The sequence below is a fragment of the Ochotona princeps genome, chromosome 3 (genome assembly GCF_030435755.1).
Source record: "Ochotona princeps isolate mOchPri1 chromosome 3, mOchPri1.hap1, whole genome shotgun sequence".
NCBI lineage: Eukaryota > Metazoa > Chordata > Mammalia > Lagomorpha > Ochotonidae > Ochotona > Ochotona princeps.
The window spans coordinates 117910553-117935256 of NC_080834.1; the positions used below are offsets into that span (position 1 = coordinate 117910553).

At 40.5% G+C, this 24704-nt stretch overlaps 1 protein-coding gene across 1 annotated transcript in view; it reads left to right on the top strand.

The window, feature by feature from the left end:
- LOC131479844 (contactin-associated protein-like 5) overlaps positions 1-24704 on the top strand; it is a 556228-nt gene that overhangs the window by 318875 nt on the left and 212649 nt on the right. The window contains exon 11 of the mRNA XM_058661311.1: positions 22576-22682. Within this exon, the coding sequence (XP_058517294.1) occupies positions 22576-22682 (107 nt within the window). The remainder of the gene's footprint in view (positions 1-22575; positions 22683-24704) is intronic.

The window sequence follows — 24704 nt, forward strand, 5'->3', positions numbered from 1 at the left end:
AAAGAAGAGGTCTCACTCGGGGTGGTTTCACTCGAGGCCGCCTCGTTCCAGGCTTCCAAGGACCGTAGAACTTCCCACCCCTGGATTGCTTCAAAAGTAGTCTGTACTTCTCTTAACTGTCTCTCAACTTTCACTTTATCAGTAAATAATGAATCACGGACTAAGCGCCACAAAGAAAAGTTAACAATGGGGAAATTATCTGGGTCTTTTTGTAAACAGGATTGTAAATTGGCCTTAACCTGTTCCCAATCGGGAATATTGAAGTTGCCTGAAACAATAAACCAAGGACTGCTAGATTGAATGGCTTTAACAAAATTTCTAATCATTTTAAATTTAACTGGCATCCCCAGTTGACGTAGAAGTTCTTCAAGCTCGGTGGCCAATTTATCCCGTGAGAAGGCAGAACCCATTTTATCGTCCTTTTCAACGGATAAATTAAACACCAAGACCTAACTATACTTCAAAATAAATCTAAAACCTGACTATACTTCTAAATAAATCGAAAACTTAAATCCAAAACCTAGTTATATTTCAAAATAAGTCTATTTCAAAATGAAACTCCCTCTCCTACCAGTTTAGGAGAGACTTACAATACGTCCCACTTACCTGAATCAGCTGGCCAGCCTCCCGGGACGACCCTTCGTCGTATCCTCTCTTTCTCAGTCTCGGTGGGACCTCCAGATGTTGGCAACGCCCGCGTCGCCATGTAATCCGAGCTGAGCGGAGGGACTAGGGTTGCAACGCAGACAACGCAGAGAGACAAGACAAGGCAACACGCAGTACACCGAATGCCGGTCGATGACAGAATGATCTTTATTGCAACTCCAGACTTTCTTTTATACTCTGCTTAGCTCCTCCCAGTAGTGGCCACCCTAAATCCCTTCAGTTCCTCCCAGTGTTTATCCAATCCTCTAGTGGCCACCCTAAATCCCTTGAGTTTTATCCAATCCCCTGGCAGATAACTTGACAAATAGGAAGCAGGAACTTGCGGTTAAGCCAGTGGCTATATGTATCAGGCCAAAATTACCAATCCTGTTATGCTCTGAGAAACAAGCTAAGCTGTGGAGTTAATCCTTGGGAGACCGGTGCCTGCACCCCATGTTTTCCTTAGACAGTTATGTCATTAGGGAGGGTTCGTGGACCCCATGCAGCTCTAGCTTTGCATTGGCAGACATGGAAGCAATTCAGAGAGCAACAAACTCAAGGGTAGGAGCGGGGGCTGTGCCCCTATTGCTAGTATGTGTCACAAGGCAGATTCTTGGCTCTGATTCTTTCTAAAATCAAACAAATGATTTTTTTTCTGAAGTGTGGTCATAGACAGGTCAGGGCATGAGTAATGGAATGGGATTTGTGCCCTTGTGAGCCCTTCTTCCCCCACCATATGTATCTTTGAAGAAAAGCCTCTTGGGTCAAGTCTTTTCCACATTTTCCATGTTGGGCTTTGAGAGTTGTGAGTACTCATATTGAGGACACTTGATGTTGGATCATCCTCCATTAACATATTCATACTAAAAACCTATCCTGTGTGTGGGAGTTTGTTAAAAACAGAGGGTAATATAAAAAATGCTGCACTGGAGGGGGTAATATATATGTTTTGATTCTTCTATAAATCTGAAAGCTTTTATGTTGGATGCCAGGAAAGCCATGGTAAGGGCAATGCCCACACAATCAGAGCTTCTAACATCACTGTGAGAACTGGTATCATGTGGTAATCTTCCACAGTTCATAATGGAAGGGAGCTAAAATCAAAACAAAATCATTTCTACTTCTTTATCATGTTTATTATTTTAACGAGAAAAAGGAAAAGTTATATTTATATTATATATAAAAAAATGAACAACATTCTCATTTTCCCCACTTGGATACCACAAGGTGATTCCCCAAATATCCCCCCTAACCCAGTAACACCAACCTGTTATCAACATATATGCTCAGGCCCAACCCCCTTTCCACTGGACCATAAATGGTAGGGGTTTCACTTGTGATTTTGAGGAGATTCCACAATCTATGCAAATTTTGCTGAAGAACCACAGATGTGAGAAAGGCGTTCAAGTGGCCAGGATGTGTCCAACAGAGAGAGAAAGAGAGAGAGAGAGAGTGGTGTGGGGGAGACAGAGTGAGGGGGGAGAGAGAGAAGGAGGGAGGGAGAGGGAGAGAGAGAAAGAGAGAGAGAGAGAGAGAGAGAGAGAGAGAGAGAGAGCCTTCTGTTGTTTGATTCATTCCCCAAACAGGTGCAACAGCCAGGTCTGGGCTCCAGCAGGAACAATGAACTCCATCCAAGAATTTCATTTGTGTTGCAAACGACATCTCTTGTTTCCTTCCCAGTTATATCAGTTAGCAAGAATTTGGAGTAGCAGTGAGGCAGACAGGACTTGATCCAGCACTCTTAAATGCAATGCGGGCATTACAAGCAATGTCTGAACCTGTACCAACACAGCAGCGGCTCTGGATGCGAACATTTTGCGATATTTGAGCAGGAACTTAAAGGGTGAGCTGGGTTGATAGAGGTCAGGCCAGGCCCCTTCAGGGACTCTGGTAACAGATGTTAGACTGGGACAAATTGCGGGTGAGGTACTGGGCATAGGTTTGGCTGGATAAGAAGGACTGTACTGAGGCATCATCACTAAAAGCAAATTTAAGATAATGTCAGAGGGAACAGAAAGCAGTTTAAAATTTGTGTAACAACCTTAATAATAGCCAATCTTTATGTAATGTTAATGAAGTGGCTAGGCCGTTTTGCATGTGTGTGTGTATGTATGTGTATATGTGTGTGTGATTTTTGATACAATGAGACAATGAAGTACGTAACTTTCTAAAAACATATATTCATTTATTTGAAAGCTAGAGTTAGAAAGAGTAACCTTTCATCTGTTGCTTTATTCCTCAAATGGCTGCAATGGCTCAAGCTGGACCAGGCTAATGCCAGAAGCCATGAACTTCATTTGGGTCTCCCACATGTGGCCCATATACTTAGCCTGTCTGCTGTTACCCTCCTATGCCATTAGTGGGGAGCTGGATTGGAAATAAAGCAGCCAGGACAGGAGCCAGCCATCATCTGCAAAACTGGTATTGCAGGTGATGGCTTTACCAGCTATGTCATGATACCAGCCCCTAGAACAGGAAATATTGACTCCATTGTACAAAGAATGAAGTTGAGACCTAGGGGTATCATACACCTTTCTCAAAATCACATAGCCAACACTTTTTCCCACCCTTTGTCTCAGACTGTGTCTCATTAAGAAAGCAGAGCTTGGGAAGAACACAAAACTTAAATCTGATAGAAATAAATAAACTTGAACAAATGCACCTGTGTTCTGTTAACAACCTTATCCATTCCTCACACTGTTTTCATAAGAAAAGTGGGTCATTATCTTGATGAAATGGTACTGCTCCACCTGTGTGTGAGAAAGGGCGTCGAGGCACCTTGATTCATAAGAAAGAGAGCTGGCCAAGCGCACGCTAGCACCTCATTCAATTCTGTCCCAGTGCTCTGAATCCCACTGTCACTGCGTCCCTCCCAGCGTCACTCTCAAACACTAGTGGTAATCTATAATATCGATTCTGACAACACAGCCACTTCCATGTGCCTGGTGAGCTATCACAGCATTTCCAAGGAAGAAGGACTCATGCCAACAGCAATGGTTGTAAGACTGGGGTGTCATGTGCACATCCAGGGAGTACTGAGAAACGTTCATCAAAATCCCTACACAACTAGATCATCCCCCCTGAGAGATGTTGGGACTAAGAACTTCAGCTGTTTTAGAAAACACAGAATGCAAGGAAACCTGCGCTTATGTTGGAAACACAAGAGCATGTTGATTTTACGATTTTCAGGTCAGATGTGAGAGATGGAAAACATGTGAAATTAATTATTCAAAGAAATTGATGGCCCCGGTTCGTTCATGCGAAGCGCCTCTCCGTCAGCTCTCCTTCAACACTCAGCTGGGGATTTTCCATCACCCAGTTTTCAAATTCTCTGGAGTGCTACCTTCTGCAATTCAATGCCACCTTCACTTTTTTTTCGCTCATCTTGACTCAAAAGATGAGGGATGACTCATCTTAACTCAAAAGAATGAAATTCTAGGGCATGGTGCGATTGCCTAGTAGCTGAAGTCCTCATCTTGAATGTGCCAGGAACCTATATTGGTGCCAGTTCTAATCCTGGTCGTCCCAATTCCCATCCATCTCCCAGCTTGTGACATGGGAAAGCAGTTGAGGATGGTGCAAAGCCTTGGGACACTCCACTGGCATGGGAGACCTGGAAGAAACTCCTGGCTCCTGACTTCAGATTGACTCAATTCTGGCCTTTACGATCGCTTACGGAGTAAACCATCAGTTGGAAGAGCTTCCTTTCTGTCTCTCTTCCTCTCTGTATATTTGACTTTATAATGAAAATAAATAAATCACAAAAAAAAGAATTAAATTCTACCATTTACAACCAAATGCTCCCAACTAGAGTACATGATGCTGAATAAAACAGGTCAATTCCAAAAAGACAAATATCTTATATTCTCGCTGATACAAGGCAACCTTCATGTGAAATCCATGACCCTTTCAATACTGTTTTTGTTACATCTCATGGGTTTTAATTATTTCTTCATTGACGCATAGGTTATTGTTTTCTTCTTCAAGAAGCATTGTTTTCCCCAAGAAGGTTTTTGTTTGTTTGTTTTTCGTTTCTTCAGTAACACATTGGTCATTCAGTGGCATGTTACTTAACTTAACGTTGTAAATTTCCTATTTTTCTTCCTGTTGTTGATTTTGTTTTATGGCTTTTCATTTAGGGGGTTGTATGAGAACTGTATAATAGAGACTATCATATTCATATGTGAAGATACAATGCACTATGCATCTCTCCTTCTGTATCAAAGATAGACTTCCAATGCAACTGTTAAATACCTCCTCACAATAAGATGCTGGAGTGTTTGCCATTGTCCATTCCTACGATGTCAGAATACACATAAAGAGAAGAATGATGGCTTATGACTGTGTGTGAAGGACTCTACTACTGGGATAATATGGGGAAAACAGTGGGAGTGTGTGAAGGTTTGGGGAGAGGGAAAGGAAACTTCCAAAGCCTGTGAAATCCCAAAGTCTGTGAAACTATCACAAAATCACTTTTAAAAAGGAGAAAAGACTAAAATCTTTCAAAACTGCTTTGTTTTTGGGCCAAAAGGAATTCATTGTTTGTCTCTTATAAGCACTATTTATAGATACAGTTGGAATAGAAAAGTAGATGAAGAAGAACAGGAAGGAGGAGGAGAAGGAAAAAGAAGATGATGGAATTGAAAATATTTGGAGGTGGGGAAAATGTAGATCTCACCCACAACAGAAGATCACCTATTTTTGCAACGAAATTTAAAGTTAAAGTTAATTTTATGCCATTTATAGTTTGAATGAAAATCTCTGAGGAAGTTGATAGAACTCAATTTAGGCCTGGTATTTCATGCATGGTTATCGGTGTGTGTGTGTGTGTGTGTGTGTGTGTGTGTGTGTGTGTGTGTGTGTGACTGTGCATTTTGACTTATCAGCGTTCATGGGTTCCATTGAATTTACATTCTTACAGTGACATAAAGCTACTAACTTGCCTTCAAGTGGGAATAAACCAGATTGTCTGGTGGTGAATCTCATTTTTGCATTTTAGCCCAACTGGGGGCACAGTTATCATGTAACACTTTCCTGTATCAGCTCCTTTGGTTATCAAGTGCATTATGTAATTTAACATGCTCAACAGCATCAAGATAATACTATTCGTTCTCCTTCTTGAAGTTTTGGCAAGGATTATGAGCAGAAAGATGAAAGTTCTTAGATGTAAAAGTAAGAGAGACAGAAATGAATGCAGTTCTTGGCAGATCAGCAGCTAGCTTTTAGGAAGTCCAAATACAGGCATGAAAGGATGGCACTTCTTAAGCTACATACATAATCTATCTTATGTTCAGCGCATATGACTGAAATTTCCACTTGATGTAACAACCTGAACTCTTTTCTCTTGCTTCATCTTCATCATTGACTTGAGTTAAGGGGCCACTGTAAGGGCACAAGCTTCCAGATGTGCTGCAGAACAAGTCAGAAGTAGAGATAACAGCATGTAGCAAGTACGAGGAGCACAACTGCAATACATAGCGAGTGTGCTGAGAGGATGCAGATGAAGTAGAATTTCACACATTTCCAAAATCCACCTTTTCCACACTTCAGGGAATCCTGGGGGTCCTGAGCACTTTTACCTTATTAGCAGAGAATGTTAGAATCACATTGCTCGCCACCTGGTCTTTCCTGTCCTGAAAGTGTAATTTTGGGAAATCATAAAATTGTCATGATGAGGTTAAAAGCTATCTCAGCTTTAGATGTTAAAATAATTGGTAGTTTTTAAGCAAGTGGATTTAAAATTTTGACTGAATGCACACATGTGCACAGATTTCTATGCTTATCCAGGGAATGCTGTGTTTCTCTCTCTCTCTCTCTCTCTCTCTCTCTCACACACACACACACACACACACACACACACATACACACTCACACACACACACCACTCTTCCACCCTGGTCAATGTAGGAAATATGGATAGTACTAAAACTTCCTTATGTATACATACCTATAGTAAAGTTTACATTTATAAATTAGGCACAGCAAAAGATTATTAACAGAAAAACAGAACAATTACAACTGTTCACTATTCTAATATTGCCAGCATCACTACTAATGAGCTGCCATTTAGTACAATAAGATTTGAGCTATGCCTACTCAAAATGAAATGAGATACACTACACAAAAAGTAAAAGCTGGCCTACTCATAATAAACACTGACATAAAAATGGGATGATATGACAGCTGGCAATCTGGAAAATTCCAAGGATCTGGGAGTGGCAAAAAGAGCACACATTTTAAAGGTCCTACAATTGCCAAGGGTACTCATGTTAAGCTGTAACTCTGGAGCTGATGTGTGTCGGGGGAGGAGGTGGAGGAGAGGTTGTGAAGATATGTGGCTGGAAGAAATGTGAACAAATAATGAGAATCAGACAAATCACTATCTTCTTTGGTGCTGGTCAAGAGCTCTCCAAAGTCTGAAGCATCTGAGAAGCAGAGGAAAGCCACGTAGGAGAAATGAGTGCAACAATTACCTAGGAGTCAATGATACACTTAATTTAAAAGAATTCTCCTGAGCCTGGCACAGTAGCCTAATGGCTAAAGTCATCACCTTGCATGTCCCTGGATCCAAAAGGGAAACAGTTCTTCCCATCTAGCTCACTGCTTGTGGCCTGGAAAACAGTGCAGGATGGCTCCAAGTCTTGGGATCCTGTACCAATGTGGGAAAAGCAGAGGAAGCTCCTGGCTGCTAGCTTTGTATCTTGGCTCAACCCCGACCATGGTGGCCACTTGGATAGAAGGTCTTCCTCTCTGTCTATCCTCCTCTCTGTTTGTCTGACTTTGCAATAAAAAAATAAATCTTTAAAGAAAATAATTAATCTTTTATTTGAAAGTAAAAGTTTTTTGGGGTGGAGAGATACATATACACACACACACAGAGGGAAGGAGGGAAGCAGGTAGGGAAGGTGGGAGGGAGAGAGGAGAGAGAAGAGAGGAGAGATGAGGGAGGAGAGAGAACGAGAGAGAGAGAACGAGAGAGAGAGAGAGAGAGAGAGAGAGAGAGAGAGAGAGAGAGAGAGAGAGAAAGAAAGAAAATCTTTCACTTACTGGTTCACTTACCAGATGGTTACAACAGCCTAGGTTGGGCCAGATGGAAGTGAGATGCCAGGAGTTTCATACTGTCTCCCTCTTGAGTGGCAAATGATCAACTACTTGACTCAGTGTCTGTTGCTTTCCCAGGCCAATTTCAGGGAATTTGATTGGAGGTGGAGCAGTCAGGAAGAAAATCATTGCCCATGTGGGATTTGGCAGGACAGATGGTGCATTCATCAACTTTGCCACAAAGCAAGCCCTAGTGACACATCTTTATATTAATAAACACTTTACACACTAATGTAAGGGTTTTCTGAGAACAGGGCCAGCTCCTACCTGCCTTCAATTTTACTTTGCAATCAAATTGTTCTGAGCACTGTGAATTGATAACCATTCTAATAGAACAATTTAGAGCCACGTTTTTAAGATAAGGGAGTAAAATAACCGAGAACAAATCTGTTGCAGACATTATGGCCATGTCCTTCTTTCTCAATATTTACATGAAGGATCTTAAAGTTCATGGAAAATTATAATATATATATATATATATATATATATATATATATATATATATATACATATGATTTCAAAATTTGTTGCATACAAGTAAAGCTATCTTTAAATACTTAGACCCACTATCTTTATTGCAGCATATATGTATTATTATAACTCCAGCTCTTGTGAACTTCAGAATTTGCCCACGTATCATACAATGTCTAGCACATGGAGGTCCTCCAGGCTTCACACACAAGACTCTCAGTATTTCCAATTGTCTTTTGTGACTTTCCATGGGCTTCTCTTGCTACCTATCTTTATTGAATATTCCATGAATTGTTAATCTACTCACATGCATTTACTGGCCATCTTCCATATCAAAGACTGTATGTTGACAACATATGCCTTACAATGGCTTGCTGGAACTTTTAAGCCTGTTGAGGTGAAGCAGTGTCTGCTCTCCATGACTGGGAAGCAGCTGCACATGAAACTTTGTGAACTCAACAAGTCTCTTGAAGTAACCTTAAGGTAAGAGAGACATGAATGATCTTGAACAACTTTGCTCACTCGAAATCCTGGAGGCTGCTGTCCAAGATTTAAAATGAAAACTCTTCACCTGTTTCTCATTTTGAAAAACTCCCAGTGCAGCTCACCCCAAATCACACTCTATTTGAATAGCAAAGAGTGCCTGATATAAACCAAGCTGCTGTCAGCTGCCATGTTAGGCATGGTTTTAGATGTTTCTGTAAGCACTAGTGAATCAGGCAGACTGGAGTGATGTATTTAACAATGTAGTATATAAATAATGAGTGGGAGTAAGTGTAGAGAGCACTTTATCTTTATGATAATCCCGCAATTAAGGAGGAAATAAATGAGATAGTTTTGCACAACAAAAGGCAAGTCAAACACAAAGGCTGAGCTAGAGAAATAAAGTGTCTTTGGTGATTGCTGCAAGGTCTAACAGTCTCTTGATCAGTATGTAAAAAAAGTTGAAAAAAGCAGAAAAGTGAGAGCAAAGAGACAGTCAATGTCTATAGCAGATTATGTGTGAATATAGAGGATAACAGTAATAAGAGTTCACACAGCTTCATATAATTTAGAAACTTACTGAAGTCCCATGAGGACCCAAAATAGTTTTTACGAATGAGGAAACACAAGCTTGGAAAGGCATACACAATTTCAATGGTCATGTAGCTAGAAAGAGGCAAAGCTGGACTTGAACTTGGCACTCTCCTCTGAAGCCTGGGCTATTTGAGTGCATGCTCTGTCAGCACTGTGAAGGCGCCCGTGTGCCACATCACCTGGGGTAACAGGGGCCATTGTTTCGCATTACTGTTCTATCACAGTATAGTCTCCATCCTCAGATACTGGGCTGTGTGTCTAGTCTCTTAATTATCCAGCACTCAAAACCAAGTCAATTATAGTCATATTCCAGGATGTGAGTTAAAGAACCTTGCAACAAACTCAAACTCATCAGCACTTAGAGTAATCCAGGCCCATCTGGTGCCTCTTCACACCATCTCTGGGTTCCAGGCCAGGCAGTGAGTGGCCACCAATCAAGGGTCATCCTAAGTTCCTACAAGTGGAATTAACCCTGGACAGAAAACTGGGGTGGGGGACGGGGGACATTAATGAACCCACTCGTGACCTGTGCTCTTTCTTGTTTGTGTCATATGCGCTATTTCCAATGTTTTCAACATATCAAACTATTTTGTTTTGCAAAATACAATTTGAGATCTCCCCATAACCGATAAGGGCAGTATTTGGAGATTAGTTTTTTTCTAAACATGGTCCATGAAAACAATGAACAGCTTTGACTTAGAGGGGTGGAGGAAGTCACAGAGGACTCCTGAGTTAGTCTCAGGATCTATTTTATTTGGCTGTTTCCTTTCAGTTGCTGAATCTTCATCTTGACTCACACAAATACGTAGCTTTTCTCTAGTGAAGGCTGAGAACACCTTGTCTTGCAGTGGCAGGTATTTTGGTTAGCGTGACAAGAAACATTCAAAGCAAGGCACAATGGTTATTGTTCAAATGTGCAAATTTGAATTGTGTGCATTCTTTAGAAAATCCCAACCTGGTGCAGTCACTACCATTGCTACTTGTGCTAGATCCGATAATTGGTGTCACTGTCCACTATTTCCTGGTTTTATTGTGTCTCAGAAGAGTGCATTGTAACTTTGCTGCCCATAAGTGGATGAGGCTATGGGACCCTGGTGCCCTCACCTTATTAACCCTACTTATGTGAATCTTATAGACCAGATGAGGAGTTCCTGGTATCCTGTATGTTTTTCCTGTTGAAGCACATATTACCAGGAATTCCCATGGATACACAGGGAAGGCAGGTCAGAGTTGACATCAAGATCTTCACAGTGAACCTGCAGTGCAAAACTAGCAGATGGCTGGTGAAATGTGCTAGAATCTGATGTAATCTTGAAAATGGTATTATTTGAATTTAATAACTACAAAAAATTAAAAATGTTTATGAAAATAGATCACAACCAAGAAAACGAATAAACCCCTGCAATTGCCACAGCTCCGTCCCAACACAGCGGTTCTGGCCTGGAGGCAGGATTTTTCTTTGCTATTGCATGCAGTCTGGCACTGGGTAGCTCTGTCACCTGAGGGCTTATAATAAATGCAGAACATTATTTACTCAGACCTACAACATCAGCACCTTCTTTATCATCAAAGCCTGAGAATGGTTCCATCCATAATGGGGTAGGAGCAGTGTCCTGAAATTTAGCTGTGGTATGCGTTTCAATTGAGAGATCTCCATGCTATTAAACACAATCATACAGACAACAAAAATCCTTTTATCTCACTGTGAGCAAGAAAGTTGCTTCAGTTTGGTCTCCCCGGAAACCCAGAGCCCATCTGTAAACTCTGAGGTATATTCCCATTCTGTCAGAGTTCAAACAGCACACTGAGCTACACAGCTGGAGACCTGCACTCAGTCCGAGCTCTTTTGTCAAAATGACCTGCAATCCAGCTAACAAGGAGTCTCGTCCTTTGTGGTCTTTTTTGGTTCTTTATTCCTCAGGGAGTGTAACTGCTACATGGAGTTACTTTACTTAATGCCAACCACTTCTTCTATTGAAAATGTTTTGCTGGGTCAAGATGATTATTTCTCATGATTTTTTTAAGATTTATTTATTTTTATTGCAAACTCATATATATATATACATATATACATATATGTGTGTGTGTGTTTGTATATATATTTATATATATATATATATATATATATATATATATATATATATATATGGAGAGACAGAAATATCTTCCATCTGATGATTCATTCCCCAAATGACCACAATGGCTGGTGCTATACCGAGCCGAAGCTAGGAGCCAGGAGCTTTTCCGGGTCTCCCACGCAGGTGCAGCATCCCAAGGTTTTGGGTTGTCCTAGACTGCTTTCCCAGGCCACAAGCAGGGAGCCAGATGGGAAGCAGGGCTGCCATGATTAGATCCAGTGCCCATATGGGATCCTGGCGCGTTCAAAGTGAGGACTTTAGCTGCTCGGCCATGGCACCAGGCCCTCTCTTGATTTTTAATTTCCCATTCCTTAAGGAATTGGGCTTTGAAGAGTGCCCAACACCCCTGATCTCCCAGTGTTGCAGAACAACCACGTTACTTCATTTGAGGTGTAGCTACACAATTCCAAACTTGCAAAAGTTTGCCTAACACACAGATAATACATTTGTGATATCAGAGTGGGGAAAAGAAGGAATATTTGTTGTAAATTACACAGCATAGCTATCCAAGTAGTTGGAGTAAATGTTCCTACAGATTCAGTTGGGGCTGTGTCCATGGTTCATGGTTAATCTGTAAGGTTCATGACCATCTTTTCACTGGTCATGATGGTGATGACATGTTCTTCAGGGAATTTTTATGACAATTAAGCTTCAACTGGTCTTGGGAATTCACTACTTTGGACCTAGAGTTTCCTTGCCTGGACTTGGAATTCCTCTAGTTTAACTCCTTAGACAATACTGGCTAGTGAGGCTTGATCCACTGGAAAAGCGAATGCCTATGAGTCTTGGGTCTAGAGCCTTGTAGCACCAAGAGTGCCATCCCTTCAGTTTGATGAGTTACTTTTGATTAAAGACAGAACCAGACAGATCCTTGGGCTGGGGAAGAAGCTGGGTTCCACTTGAACATGATAGGAGTTTGATCTCATAAGCTTTGGGTTTGCAGTGTAGTGGAAAACGGAATGTCCTTTTTTTCACTTCAGTTGCATCAACGCTCCATGGAGAGAGAGAGAGAGAGAGAGAGAGAGAGAGAGAGAGAGAGAGAGAGAGAGAGAGAGAGAGAGAGAGAGAGACTGTATGGTCTGGGCACCCTCTTGAGCTCCAGGACCACTGCTGTGAGATGCCCTACAAACCCATTCATCCATCTTGCTGGTCCATTAGCTGGAGGAATCCTCAGCAAGGATCCACAATTGACTTCTTGCTTGAACTAGACCTTGGGTAGATTTAGGGAGCTGACTTCTGACACTTTTCATTCACTGTATCCCTAAACAACTGCATCTGCTGTAATTACAACATGTTTCATTTGTAATGAAGATCCATTATAAATAATGGGTAAGATAGGATTATGATAATTGTCAGAAGGGAGAGGTTTAAAAAGCTTTCAGAAAAGCTATTTGACCAAAACAAGATCAATGCAGTTGGCTGCTAATTAAAGTAAACAGACAAAGCAACACAGTTTAGATGGTTTCTAATATATTAGCTTCATGAATCAGCTTATTGCACTTTGCATTTTGAGAAGTATTGAAACTTTTTTTCCTCTCCTGCCGAAGGAAAACAATATGGAAATTGAAACTGACCTTCAAATGTGCACAAAAAGGGGGAGAAGGGAGTGAGGAGTATTAACAAGTTATGGAACCATTAGTCCTATGGGGAGCATCATTGATAGCAGATGTCTCATTCATTTAAATCCTCAATTTAACTGCCAGGAAAGAAATGTACCAATACTTTAAAAATGTGTATATAGGAGAGAATCACAGAAAGAGGGCAGGGCAATTTGAGAGAGAACGGAGAGACCACACGCTTATGTTCGCTGATTCATTTTCCAAATGTCCACAATGGCCTGGGCTCCACCAGCCAAAGCCAGGAACCTTGAACTTCATCGCAGTCTCCTATAAGGTCACTTGAACCATTTGTCACTGATTTCTTAGGTTTATTAACAAGGAGCTGGATAGGTAGATGAGCAGCTAGGACTCAAACTTTTGCTGCAATATGGCATATTAGTGTTGTCAGCTGTGGCTTAACCTGTTGGTCTGTTAATACTATTTTATTTATGTACATAGAGTATTTTGAGGTGCTGATCTATTTAACAACTGACAACTGAATTCTTAAAGATCATATTTATATAATAAATATATATAAAGGTCATTTGCCTAAAGACTGCATACCATGGGTTTATCACACACACAGTATTAGCTTGTTTAGACAGAGAACATTTTTTTTTTAAATTTTGCAACTATTACAAGACATAGAGGGGCTAGATGGCTATAATGGACAGTAGTTGTCAGGAGTGTATTATCTGATGGGCTTTGTTCCAAAGAGGCAAAGGGCTGGCCCACTCAGTTGTACTTGCTGGGTATAATGAAGATGCCGGACAGTCTGCCTGCCCATGGTGCTCTGGCTGGTGATCCGGGAGTCTACTCAGCATCAGGAGCTTTATGAGTTTCTGTAGTTATAGGGTTACTGCACACCTTGGAGGTCACCACCATGCTATGCCAGTCACCCAGAGAGGACTGGCAACTTGCAAGGCCAGCAAGCATGTTCTCTATCACCACTGGATGCACATGGACCTGGCCTCATGACTTAAGTCTTCTTTTATCCAGCAAGTCTCATCCTGGGGCTGATTCGAAGTCAGGATTTCAGCTCTGCAGAAGGAGCCCATCAACCACTGGGGCAGATGTTCTGTGCCCACAGAGGGTGCCTCCTATGTTTGGCAAGGTTTATTTTTGGCTTTAAACAATAACTTTGAATTTCTTATGACTATACTTTTGATGTCTTGGTTCTTTATACGTGTGATCGCCTGGTTCTCTAGTTTCTATTTTTTTTGACATTTAAGATTTATTTATTTTTATTGGAGAGGCATATTAGAGATAATGTGATACAGAGCAAAAGATCTTCCATCCACTGGTTTACTCCCCAAATGGCCACAATGGCCGGAGAAATGGATCCAAGAGCCAGAAGCTTCTTCGACAATGCAGATGCAGGGTCCCATGGCTTTAGGTCTTTCCAGGCCATAAGCAAGGAGCCGAACAGAACTGGAGCAGCCAGTTGAGTCATTGCTTCAGCCCCTGGATGGCAGTTCTTTGTGCCTGTTCTTTCTTTCTTCTATGTGTCCATCCTTGTCTCAGAACATGATGGGCCAGTCTCTACTGCTTTCCTAGGCCACAGCAGGGAGCTGGATTGGACATGGAGCAGTTGGGATATGAATGGGTGCCCATATGGGATCCCGCTCACGCGAGGTGAGGATTTAGCCACTGAGCCATCGCACAGGGCCTGGTTCTCTAGTTTTATTTCCTTCTTCTTTAGAAAGTAGGTTTATACAACTATTAACACATGTATAAGTCAGACAGATTTTAACTACCTGTCTAAGGGTGTTTGAAAACTTTAGTGCACTGTATGGATGTAATTGCTAAGTATACACCTTCACGTTTCTTAAACAATGTTGATACAGTATTTTGTTTCTTTTATATCACTTTACTACATTAGCAAGCTGAATGTCACATGTACTTTAAAAAATCTCAACCTCCAGTGGCTGGCATTATGGCTCATTGTTATGCCACTAGTTGCAATGCTGGTATCCTGTTGTAGTCCCAACTACCCAGATTCTCATCCAGCTCCCTGCTAATGCATTTGGGAAAGAACCCAGTGATGTCCCAGGTATTTGAACCCTTGCCATCAATCTTGGGGGGAACTCAGATGAAGCTCCTGACTCATGGTTTTGGCCTATCTAACCCTGGCCATGAAGATCTTTTGGAGGCCAAACCATTGGGTGAAAATCTCCGATATTCTTTGCTGTCAATCTCTCTGTGTCTGTAACTTTGTCTTTCAAAGGAAAAAATATACCTTAAAAATGCTCAATATTCATAGAATGAATACTTACTATTGTACAAGAAAGGAACAATTTTCATTTAAAGTCTAAATTCTGAATGTTCACAATTTTTGAAAATTAATATTATGTGTGATTGCATATTTTTATAGGCATCATAGTCAAAGGATTAGGGTCTCTTCTCAATAAAATGTTCTACAACTGCAAGTGAAGACTAACAGAAAAGCACACAAGACTATAAGCAATAATCATATGAAATGATGGTCAGTGTAACTCATACAATTTAGAAGAGTCACAAAAGCATTAATAAGAAATAGTTTGACAAATACAGAGAATAAGGTTGATCAAAATATTATATTTATGGCAAAACATACAACTTAAATTGGAGTTTATAAAGTCTAGACTCAAATAGATCAAATTCTCCCAAAAAGTATAAGGAGAGATGTACTGCACAGTTTTATTCTTGGCAGGATAATTTCATAGGATGAAGTGGAGAATTTGATACTCCTGATTATGCATAATGCATAAGTAAACAGATGTGCAGCAAATTACAATCCCAATAAGTAATTATTAGACTTGATGCAAGCCACTTTCATGTCCTGAGAAATCGTTCTCAAGGCATAACGAATCCTAATCCTAAGAAATGTATCACATCCATGCATACACATTTTGTTTAATTTAGGAGTTTCTTCCTAGGGAAAAAATTACATTATTAACATGTGTTTGGCTGAGAACAGCTTTGGGATATATTTCCATTTCAATATCATATCATTTGTTCAACTCCTGATATTAATTGTATAATTTTAATTAAATTTATGAAAACAAAATCAAAGATTTCTAGGAAAAAAGGAAAGTGAGGTGGCTAGAATAAAGCATGCTAACTCGTAAGGATTTGGTTATAAGTCTTAATGGTCAGTTGTAAAGCACATTGACCCATAGGTGTTCTACCAAAGTCCCCTTAGCATCAAAAGTAACTGACCAAAAGCAGGAAGCAGGGCACCTCATCTAAAGACCAAAAGTAGGTCCGGGATGTCTTTACCACCTGCCTAGCAGATACTGAGGCATCCTGCATTATTCCAAGTTTGCAAGATTAAACAATTACTAGGTTTATTTTTAACATATGGAACTAAATTGGTTTAAATGGTTCTGTCTGGTTTGTAACAATAATGTCTGAGGTCTTGCTACAGGAAGCAACCAGGGCATGCATTTTTTTTTAATCTGATTTTAGTATTAGTAACAAGGAAACAACCATGTTAACTTAGAAAGACTTAAATAATAAGCCTCTGCCATTGAAGCATAGATAAAAACTGAGAAGTTACAAGGACTGATTTCATGATTGCTCTGTTTCAAGGACTTCAAAAATTAATAATGAAGGGATTTTAAAATAAAATTGTAACTTTTTTCCAATTGCAGATTATTTACAGAATGATGTCCTGGAGATTTTCCTTTTTTCTCATTAAAGCCAACCAAAAACACATGCAGATTATTTTAGGCATCCCATGTGTTTCCCAGTAAGAGTCTTAAGTGGCAAACTTCCTGTGCTTCCAACTCAATCTGGGGACAATCATCTTTCTAAGTTTCTATGTGATGAAGTCATCAGTGCCCCACACTGCAGCTCAGCAGCCATCAGTGATCGAAATAAAGGACATCACCATACTGCAGCTCAATAGCTAAAACCCAAGGACACCATCTGCTTATACCCTGGAACAGCTACAACACAGTGTCCATGCACTTCTCTGTTCAGAGGAACCAGTTCCTGCTCCCAAATCAATCTTTGCCCATTCTGGAAAAAATGCTGTATTTACTTGCCTGGCCATTTGGAAAAGCAGCAAAAGTGAAGGTCTTCTGTCTCCTTCTTTTCCACTCACCTCCCATTACACTGCTCAGTGGTCAACAGGTAGAATTAAATGGAATATAAGCCAGGTAAATTGTGATTAACTGCAGAGGCAGAACAAAATGCTTACTCTACAGTAAACAGAGTAATGCTCTGTTCGGTGTTGCTCACTGAAAATATCCATCCATCTATTCAATCAATCAACAACCCTGTATTGAGTATCTGCCTTCTTTATAACTTTCCCTGTGTTGTACAAAAGGCAGTTTTTGCCAGAATTTCCATTATGCTGATGTAACTTACATTCATTGGCAGAGAGACAGTATAAGGCTTTGATGAGAGGGGCCCAGCACAGTTGCTTACAGGCTATATCATTACCTTGCATCTGATTGGATCTTATATGAGTCCAGAATAATACTCTGGCAGCTCCACTTCCCATCCAGTCCTTGCTTGTGGCTTGACAAATGAGTACAGGATGGCCCAAAGCCTTGGGACCCTGCACCCATGTGGAAGACCCAGAAGAAATTTTTGGCTCCTGGCTTCAAGTCATCTCATGTCCTATCATTTTGGCCACTTAGGGAGTGAATCAGTGGACGCAAAATATTTGTCTCTGTTACTCCTTTGCTCTATATATCTGCCTTTTCAATAATAAAATAAAATAAATCTTTACAATTTTGATAAGAGAAAGAGAGAGGACAGAAAGGACTCCAAGAATTGTAGTCATGGTGCAGATCATTCGATGATATTTACTAGATATAGAGGAAGGGGAATGTGCCATGTAGAGAGAAAGAATATCAGTACAAAAATCCTGAGCAGAGGACATTCCGGAGTGCCTGAGAACAAGGAGGATCACTGTAGAAAAGTGAAGAGTATATGGGATGAGTCTTAGAGAGTCAAGGGGGTGTAAATTAAGTAGCCATTTGTGTCTAGCAGTAGATAGACTGCTTTTATCCTGAAAAACACAGGAAGCCATTAGAGAGGGTTTCAAAAGCTCCCCCCTTGCTCTTCTGTTGAAAGGGGGCAAGGGCGGAAACCTGGCACCACCTAGTTTATAACAGCAGTTGTGTAGGTGAGAACTGATGTTGACACAAAACAAGGTAACAACCGGGAAGGCAGTAGACTGGGCTAGAGTTACAGCTGATTGCAGAGACTCGTCTGTGGGATTGGCTGATTCTCTGTTGTAGGTTATGTGAGAAGGGACCCTTCAGGTTTGTAAAGCAAACCTGGACATGGGTGAGCATTAGGAAATATTAAAATTGCTGTCAAGTACAACAGGGAAAGATATGATTGGAACAGGTATGAGCAGAGGCACAGGATGGGCTGTCTGGAAAATCAGAAAGTCAAATTTGGATATGCAGATTTCAAGGCATTGATTAGGCATACAAGTGGAGCTGTCCACTAGGGAGCAAGAATGCAAACCCACTTTTCAGCTTGGAAATCGATGGGGTATAGTCATGAAACTGGCTCTAGCTATGGCTCAGTGACTGGATTTTGTTCTAACAAAGGCAAAAAAAATTCCCTGCTTCTGTTGGGAGATTTTCCAACAGGGGAAAAAATTAAACACCCTGACAGACTGCATTTTCCTTGTGCTTTATTTCTTTCCTCACACTTCTCCCAGGCCAAATCCACTCCAACCGGAAACTTCGGCTTGGTTCAAGTTACAGTGACATTTCAGAAAAAATAATCACTCTACTCTGTCTCAAAAGACTTCTGTGAAGGATCCTTGTATTGTTTCTCACACCTGGATGGGGCAGCAGAAAGAGAGATCACGCCACTGAAAGTTTTCTTGCCAGGATGCTTTAAACTGGACTCCAGCTTCAGTTCCCAGAAATATCTGCTTCTGGTCTTGCCCCAAATAATTCAGTATCTCCAAAGGCTACAAGACTCCTTTGTCATCTCTCAAACAGCTTTCCTGGCTGTCTGCCTTTTTGCCTGCGTATCAATCTTTAGGGGGAGACTTTTTTTTTCCTTCTATCTTCTGAGAGAAGGCAAATGCATGAAAAGCAATAGCTGTGAGGCCAGGGCCATGTACCCCTGGAGGGTGACCTGCATCCACCCATGCAGTCGTGGTGTGCCTCAGGATGAACTGTCCCAATGCATCCACACCCTGGCTGTCAATATGTCAATAACCTCCCTCCCTTTGGAGAGACTTCCCTTTTTAATGGTCATTCTACCAACTACCATAATAACTCAAATCTATGTGACTTTTTTTCCTTTTGATTTTCAAATCTACTATGCCTTCCTTTTAATTAATTCCTTTATCTAAAGCAGCTTACAGGGTGTCCTGTGTATTCTCTTAATCTTCTACAGGACACAACAGAACACCATCTTAGCTGAGCTTTTGGAGAGATGCAAAAAGCTGTTGTGTCCACACTGAAAGTGGCCTTTGTTGAACACTGTCCACAAGCGGAAGCCATATCTGTCCTTCTCTGTCTGTATAAGTGACCCTGTAGGATTGTAGACCTGTGTCCAAAGTGAACATTCCTTGAAAAGTAGAGTTAAAGACCTTACAACAGAGTTTGTGATGATGTCCTCAGATCATAAATTCTCCTAAATGCAGCAGCTCTATGATCTTCCCCTTCTGTCTTTGTATCTTTAAGTGTTCAGTTCATGGAAAGTAGAGGAAAAAGGAAACAAGACATTAGTCAAAATAAACTAATTGAAAAATATGGAAATTGCGATTGTGAAACAGCCCTTTTAAAACAAGTAAATTTGTGTTATGCAGCTCTTATTTCAAATGTTGATTTTGCAGATCAGTTTTTATAATCACAGTGTGCACTGCTTGGTGTATGTTTGCAAGGAAAGAATCTTGATTGAATTTGAACTGTAATACTGCATCAAGGTGGAGGAATCCACCAGGGGGAAGGGGAGGGGGGGGAGGGGTGGGGAGATTCCCAGAGCCTATGAAACTGTCACATAATGCAAAATAATTAATAAAAAAAAAGAAAAGAAAGATATTTCTAGCATCCTTGATCCCTTTCCTCCTGTTGGTCAGTTGGAAGCTGGGATTTACAAAGTGCAGAATATAAGACAAGGACAGATGTGTCTTTTTTTCGTCTTTGTTTTTTGTTTGTTTGTTTATTTTGATATGCTGTCAATATGCTGTCAATCTCAGTTTGAAGTAACTTGAGTGAAATGAGAAATTTCCTGGAAAGAGTTCAGGTTGTCTCAATGAAGGCCATCAAGGCACCAGCATCCCTAAGCAGGTTAATGTGTTCAACCCTATTTGGAAAAGAACAGAAACAAACCACAGGCTTATCATTAGAGTTCACATTGCCATCCACTTGATGCTCCATGGATCAGCTCTTCTCTTCCTGCCTCACGGTCCTAAGACAAATTTTCTTCACCTGTCCAAAAATAGGGTCACTGAGAACTTTGGAGTATTCTCTCTTATAGCTTCCACACCATAAAGAGGATATATTTTAGGAAGAGTTTCTGTTAGTTTTGATCTGGCTTTCCTTTCTTAGAATAATATGCACTTCCCTGGGTGAGACAAATACAGAACCATTATCTTTCAGGGATGAAATTGTGTCTGCATCGGTGTGTATTTTGGGAGGCAGAGACCTGAACTAAGGAAAGCAAGTGAATAGAGAAATCATGCAATTATTTGTCATCTTTACAGAGAGTTTCTGGGCATAAGTTAAACTATAGCCGATATGATTTTATAAGCTGGGGGTTGTGGGATGCGAAATTTACAAAGGTGCAGTGGTAGATGCTAATTCAGCACAGTGCTCCCTCCCAGTGCTTTCTTCAGTACATGCCCAGAGCCAAACTCCATACATGGATTACATTAATAAGGAAACTGATGCTCCAGATATTCTTAACTCCCCTTGTAGTATAGGAGTGCAAGGAGGCTGGGAGTCTGGATCACTTGAATGCCAAGTCTGTTTCTTTCCTTCTCAACCTAGGTCACGAGAAAAAATTAAGAAGGCTAGAACGCTTGTGAGATGGAGAACTGGTTTTTGTTTGGCTGATTAGGGTGAATATATTTGCCCAAGTTTTTCCATTCCTTAAGCCATGTAAGGGTGGTACTAAAAGTTCATAGAAGATACATTTATAAGATTATGCATGCATTTCAAACATGTACACAACAAAATAGTTATTTTTACATTGCAATTTCCCACGCATGAGATTTTTGACATTTAGATATCACAAAGTTATCAACAAGCTTTTGGCAACCATCACCATCTTCAACACCATTGGGTGTTTCCTCTGCTAAGGAGAGAATTTTTATCAAAATGTCTGAACTCATCCATGGATATTAGCTTCTGATTTTGAAAAAAAAATCTTTGCTGGAGGGCTTCAATGCCTATGTAGAGAATTAGAATAAATAATCACATTTTGTTTGTCTGAATCTTGGTATGGCCACAAGGAAATCATTTGATGCATTATTCCAGCTATGCAAGTTTAGTGCTTACATTGTCTTCCTTGGTAGATAATGAAACACTCTTTGTTGCACTCTCTGACTCACAGGAGGAGGAGTATCTCAAAGAATGATGGTATTTGTTATGGGTTTTATTCTTAATCCTGTTTACTACATCTATTGAATACCTGTCACGTTGTCTCACAGTGGCAACAGTAAGATGTTAGAGGTTACAGCTGTTGTCATTAGTCATATGCTCCAAATAATACGAGGCTGAGTCGGAGTGCGAACTCAGAAGGGTGTATTTTGAAGCCGTTAATAAAAAAGGAGTTGAAATGAAATCGAATTGATTTTAGTTCAACATGCTTTGAAACTCATGAAGAGTGTTTTCATAATACAGACTTAACATGAACTGTTTTAAAGCATCCTGGCATGTGCTCCTTAAATTCGACACCTCTTGTATACAAGATATTAATTTTGGCTTTATTTCTGTTAACCCATGCAGTTGCTAATACATTTTGATTACACCAATTTTGAAATTAATGTATTTGCTTTAAAATTTCAAAGTGTTTATTTTATTTGGTTAAAGTCATTTTATTTGGTTAAAGTCATTTTATTTGGTTAAAGTCATTTTCTTAAAAAAAGATTTTTTTCTGATTTACTTGAAAGTAAGAGTTTTATAGAGAGAGGCATAGATGGAGGGGAACAGAGAGGTCTCTACCCACTGCCCAAATGACTGTAATGGCCAGAGCTGTCCAAGGCTGATGTCAGGTGTTGGGAGCTTCAGCTGTGTCTTCCAGGTGAATGCAGCCCCCAGAATCTGGGCCATGTTCTGTTGCTCCCATTAATTAGGAGCTGCATCAAAAGTAGAAAGATGGAACATGAACTGTAGCTCAGTGGCAAAGACAGCGATGTCACCCATTACAGTAGAAACGTGTCCCACAGCCAATCTTTTATATTAATGTTTTCATGTTATGTAGGCTCTGTCTGTTACATTTTTGATTGAAGCTGCAGTGTTTTGTCATAACTTATCAATTTTGGTATACTGACATTGTGCTTTAAAAATATGATACACAGTTGTTCCAACTGCCCTGGATTAGTGTGTTTGCTCTTGATTCTTTCCCTTTAGGTGCTTGTCAAACTACTGTGAACATGGAGGGAGCTGCTCCCAGTCCTGGTCCACCTTCCATTGTAACTGCAGTGGCATGGGCTACACTGGTGCTACCTGCCATAACTGTGAGTAAACACCAGCGTTAGCATCAAGGTGCATTCAGTGCCAAATGAACACTTACTGTTAACTCACTGAATGTATGTGTTTTCTGAGAAGATGCCTGTGCCAAACACTCGTGAGTCACATGCTTGTGAGTCCACGGTCTACTGGCAAGATAGGAAATAAAAGAACAGAAATGGAGTTGGATAATTATTGAGAGAGAGAGACAAAGTAAGAGGTTTCAGGTACAAAGGTAAGACCTAGTCAATGACATGAAGTTGATTTTACAAATTATACTGCTAGAATCAATAACCTTATATCTTCGTGGTTAGTTTTTGTTTGTTTTTTGTTTGTTTGTTTTGGTTATTCGTAATCACACCATGCCTGTGTTACATACCCATCACACGTTGAGGGGGGTGTTCTTCCATAATGTCCTTATTCTGAGATGGTGACAAAGGTTCCATTGTCTGAAATGTTTTCACTGTAGGGAGAAACAAGTACAAGGAAGTGTGTGCTTGCTTTTGAAGGCTTCTGCCTAAATATGTCAATCATCCCTTCCCCCAGGCTCCGATTGGGCACGTAGAGCCACACACATACATTTACCTTCAATAGAGGATAATATACAATTTACGGAATGTGTGAAAATAACACCTGAGTGTGGATGAGATGTATGGATGAACTGCCAGCTAGGCACAGGGTTAGAAAGCCTTAATACAGAATACTTGGAGTATCTCCAAATAAAAATTTAGCAGGATATCAGGCGAGATACTTAAAGGTGAAGAAATGCATCAAAGCATAAAGCTTGTGGAGAAAGTTTGAATGTACAAGTTGTTCCCAGGACTGGAAGGTGCTGAGTGAGGAGCAGGCAGAGAGTGACATAGTCCAGCCTGTACAAAAGATAGAGTGTGGAGCCAGAAATAAGTAAGTAAGGTGATCCCTGAGTCACACAATTTTATAGTTTTGTTGTGACCACTGAACAAATCATGGGATGGGGATGGAAAATTTTCATTTAGAATATTGCATACAAACTGGCAGAAGTGGACTCTGAGTACAAGGAAGAGACATGAATTTGAAGAGGCTAGTTGTAGTTTTATTATCAATTCATGGAATGTGAAATTTGAAAAAAAAATAGAAGCTAAAGGGCTTGGAGTGATACTTTTTGGAAAGACAAAGCAGCCAAGCCAAGAGGTGAATAGTTAGCTGGGAGTGCATACCCCTCATCCTATGTTGGAATGCCAAGAGATTCAATTTCTTGCTGTGGACCCTGAATTTTGCATGTGCAAATTTGGGATGGCAGCTGTTGTGGCTCACAAAGTTTAGTCCCTGGAAACTACTTAGGAGATGTAAATTGCATTGCTATCTGCTGTGGGCTCAACCCCATCCTCAGTCACTCTGGGCATTTGGGGATCGAATGAACTGAAGGTAGTTTTCTCTCTCTCTCCATGTTTCAGACTGTGAAATCAATAAATCATCAAAGAGAGTTTTAGACATAACTGAGCTGAAGCCTGGTACCATCCTGAGGACCTTAATGGGGTTTGTGCCTGGACATAGCATGTTGGGATTCTTCTATTCCTGCCGTTGCTGGATTGGCACTCAGCAATTCAGAAAGGTTGCTGGCTGTAGGAGCCAGTGGGGCCAGGACCTGACCCTGTTCAGGAATGCACAGTGTGGATCCCTCCTTGCTGAAGATGTCTCAGCTAGCACACAGTTTCCCCTGTGCCCTGGAAGATAGTGCTCAGCAGCCACAGAGAGATGGTTCACCAAACCATAGACTTGAACCCAGTGAACCTCATCATTGTTCATAGTTGCCTGGGGAAAGGAACAATGCTGCCTGGCCTTATTAGAAAATATCTACTTACATTTTTTTTCTATTTAAACATTTGGAACAGTGTAGAGGCAGGAACAAAAAATGAATTTTAATTTTACTGAGCTCTCATATTTGAATATTGCCACTGTAGAACACCCTATATATGAAAATGATATGAGAGAAAATTTACGAAATTTTGTAGGCCCTTGGTAGGCTAAAATTACATGTTTCTATGCAACAT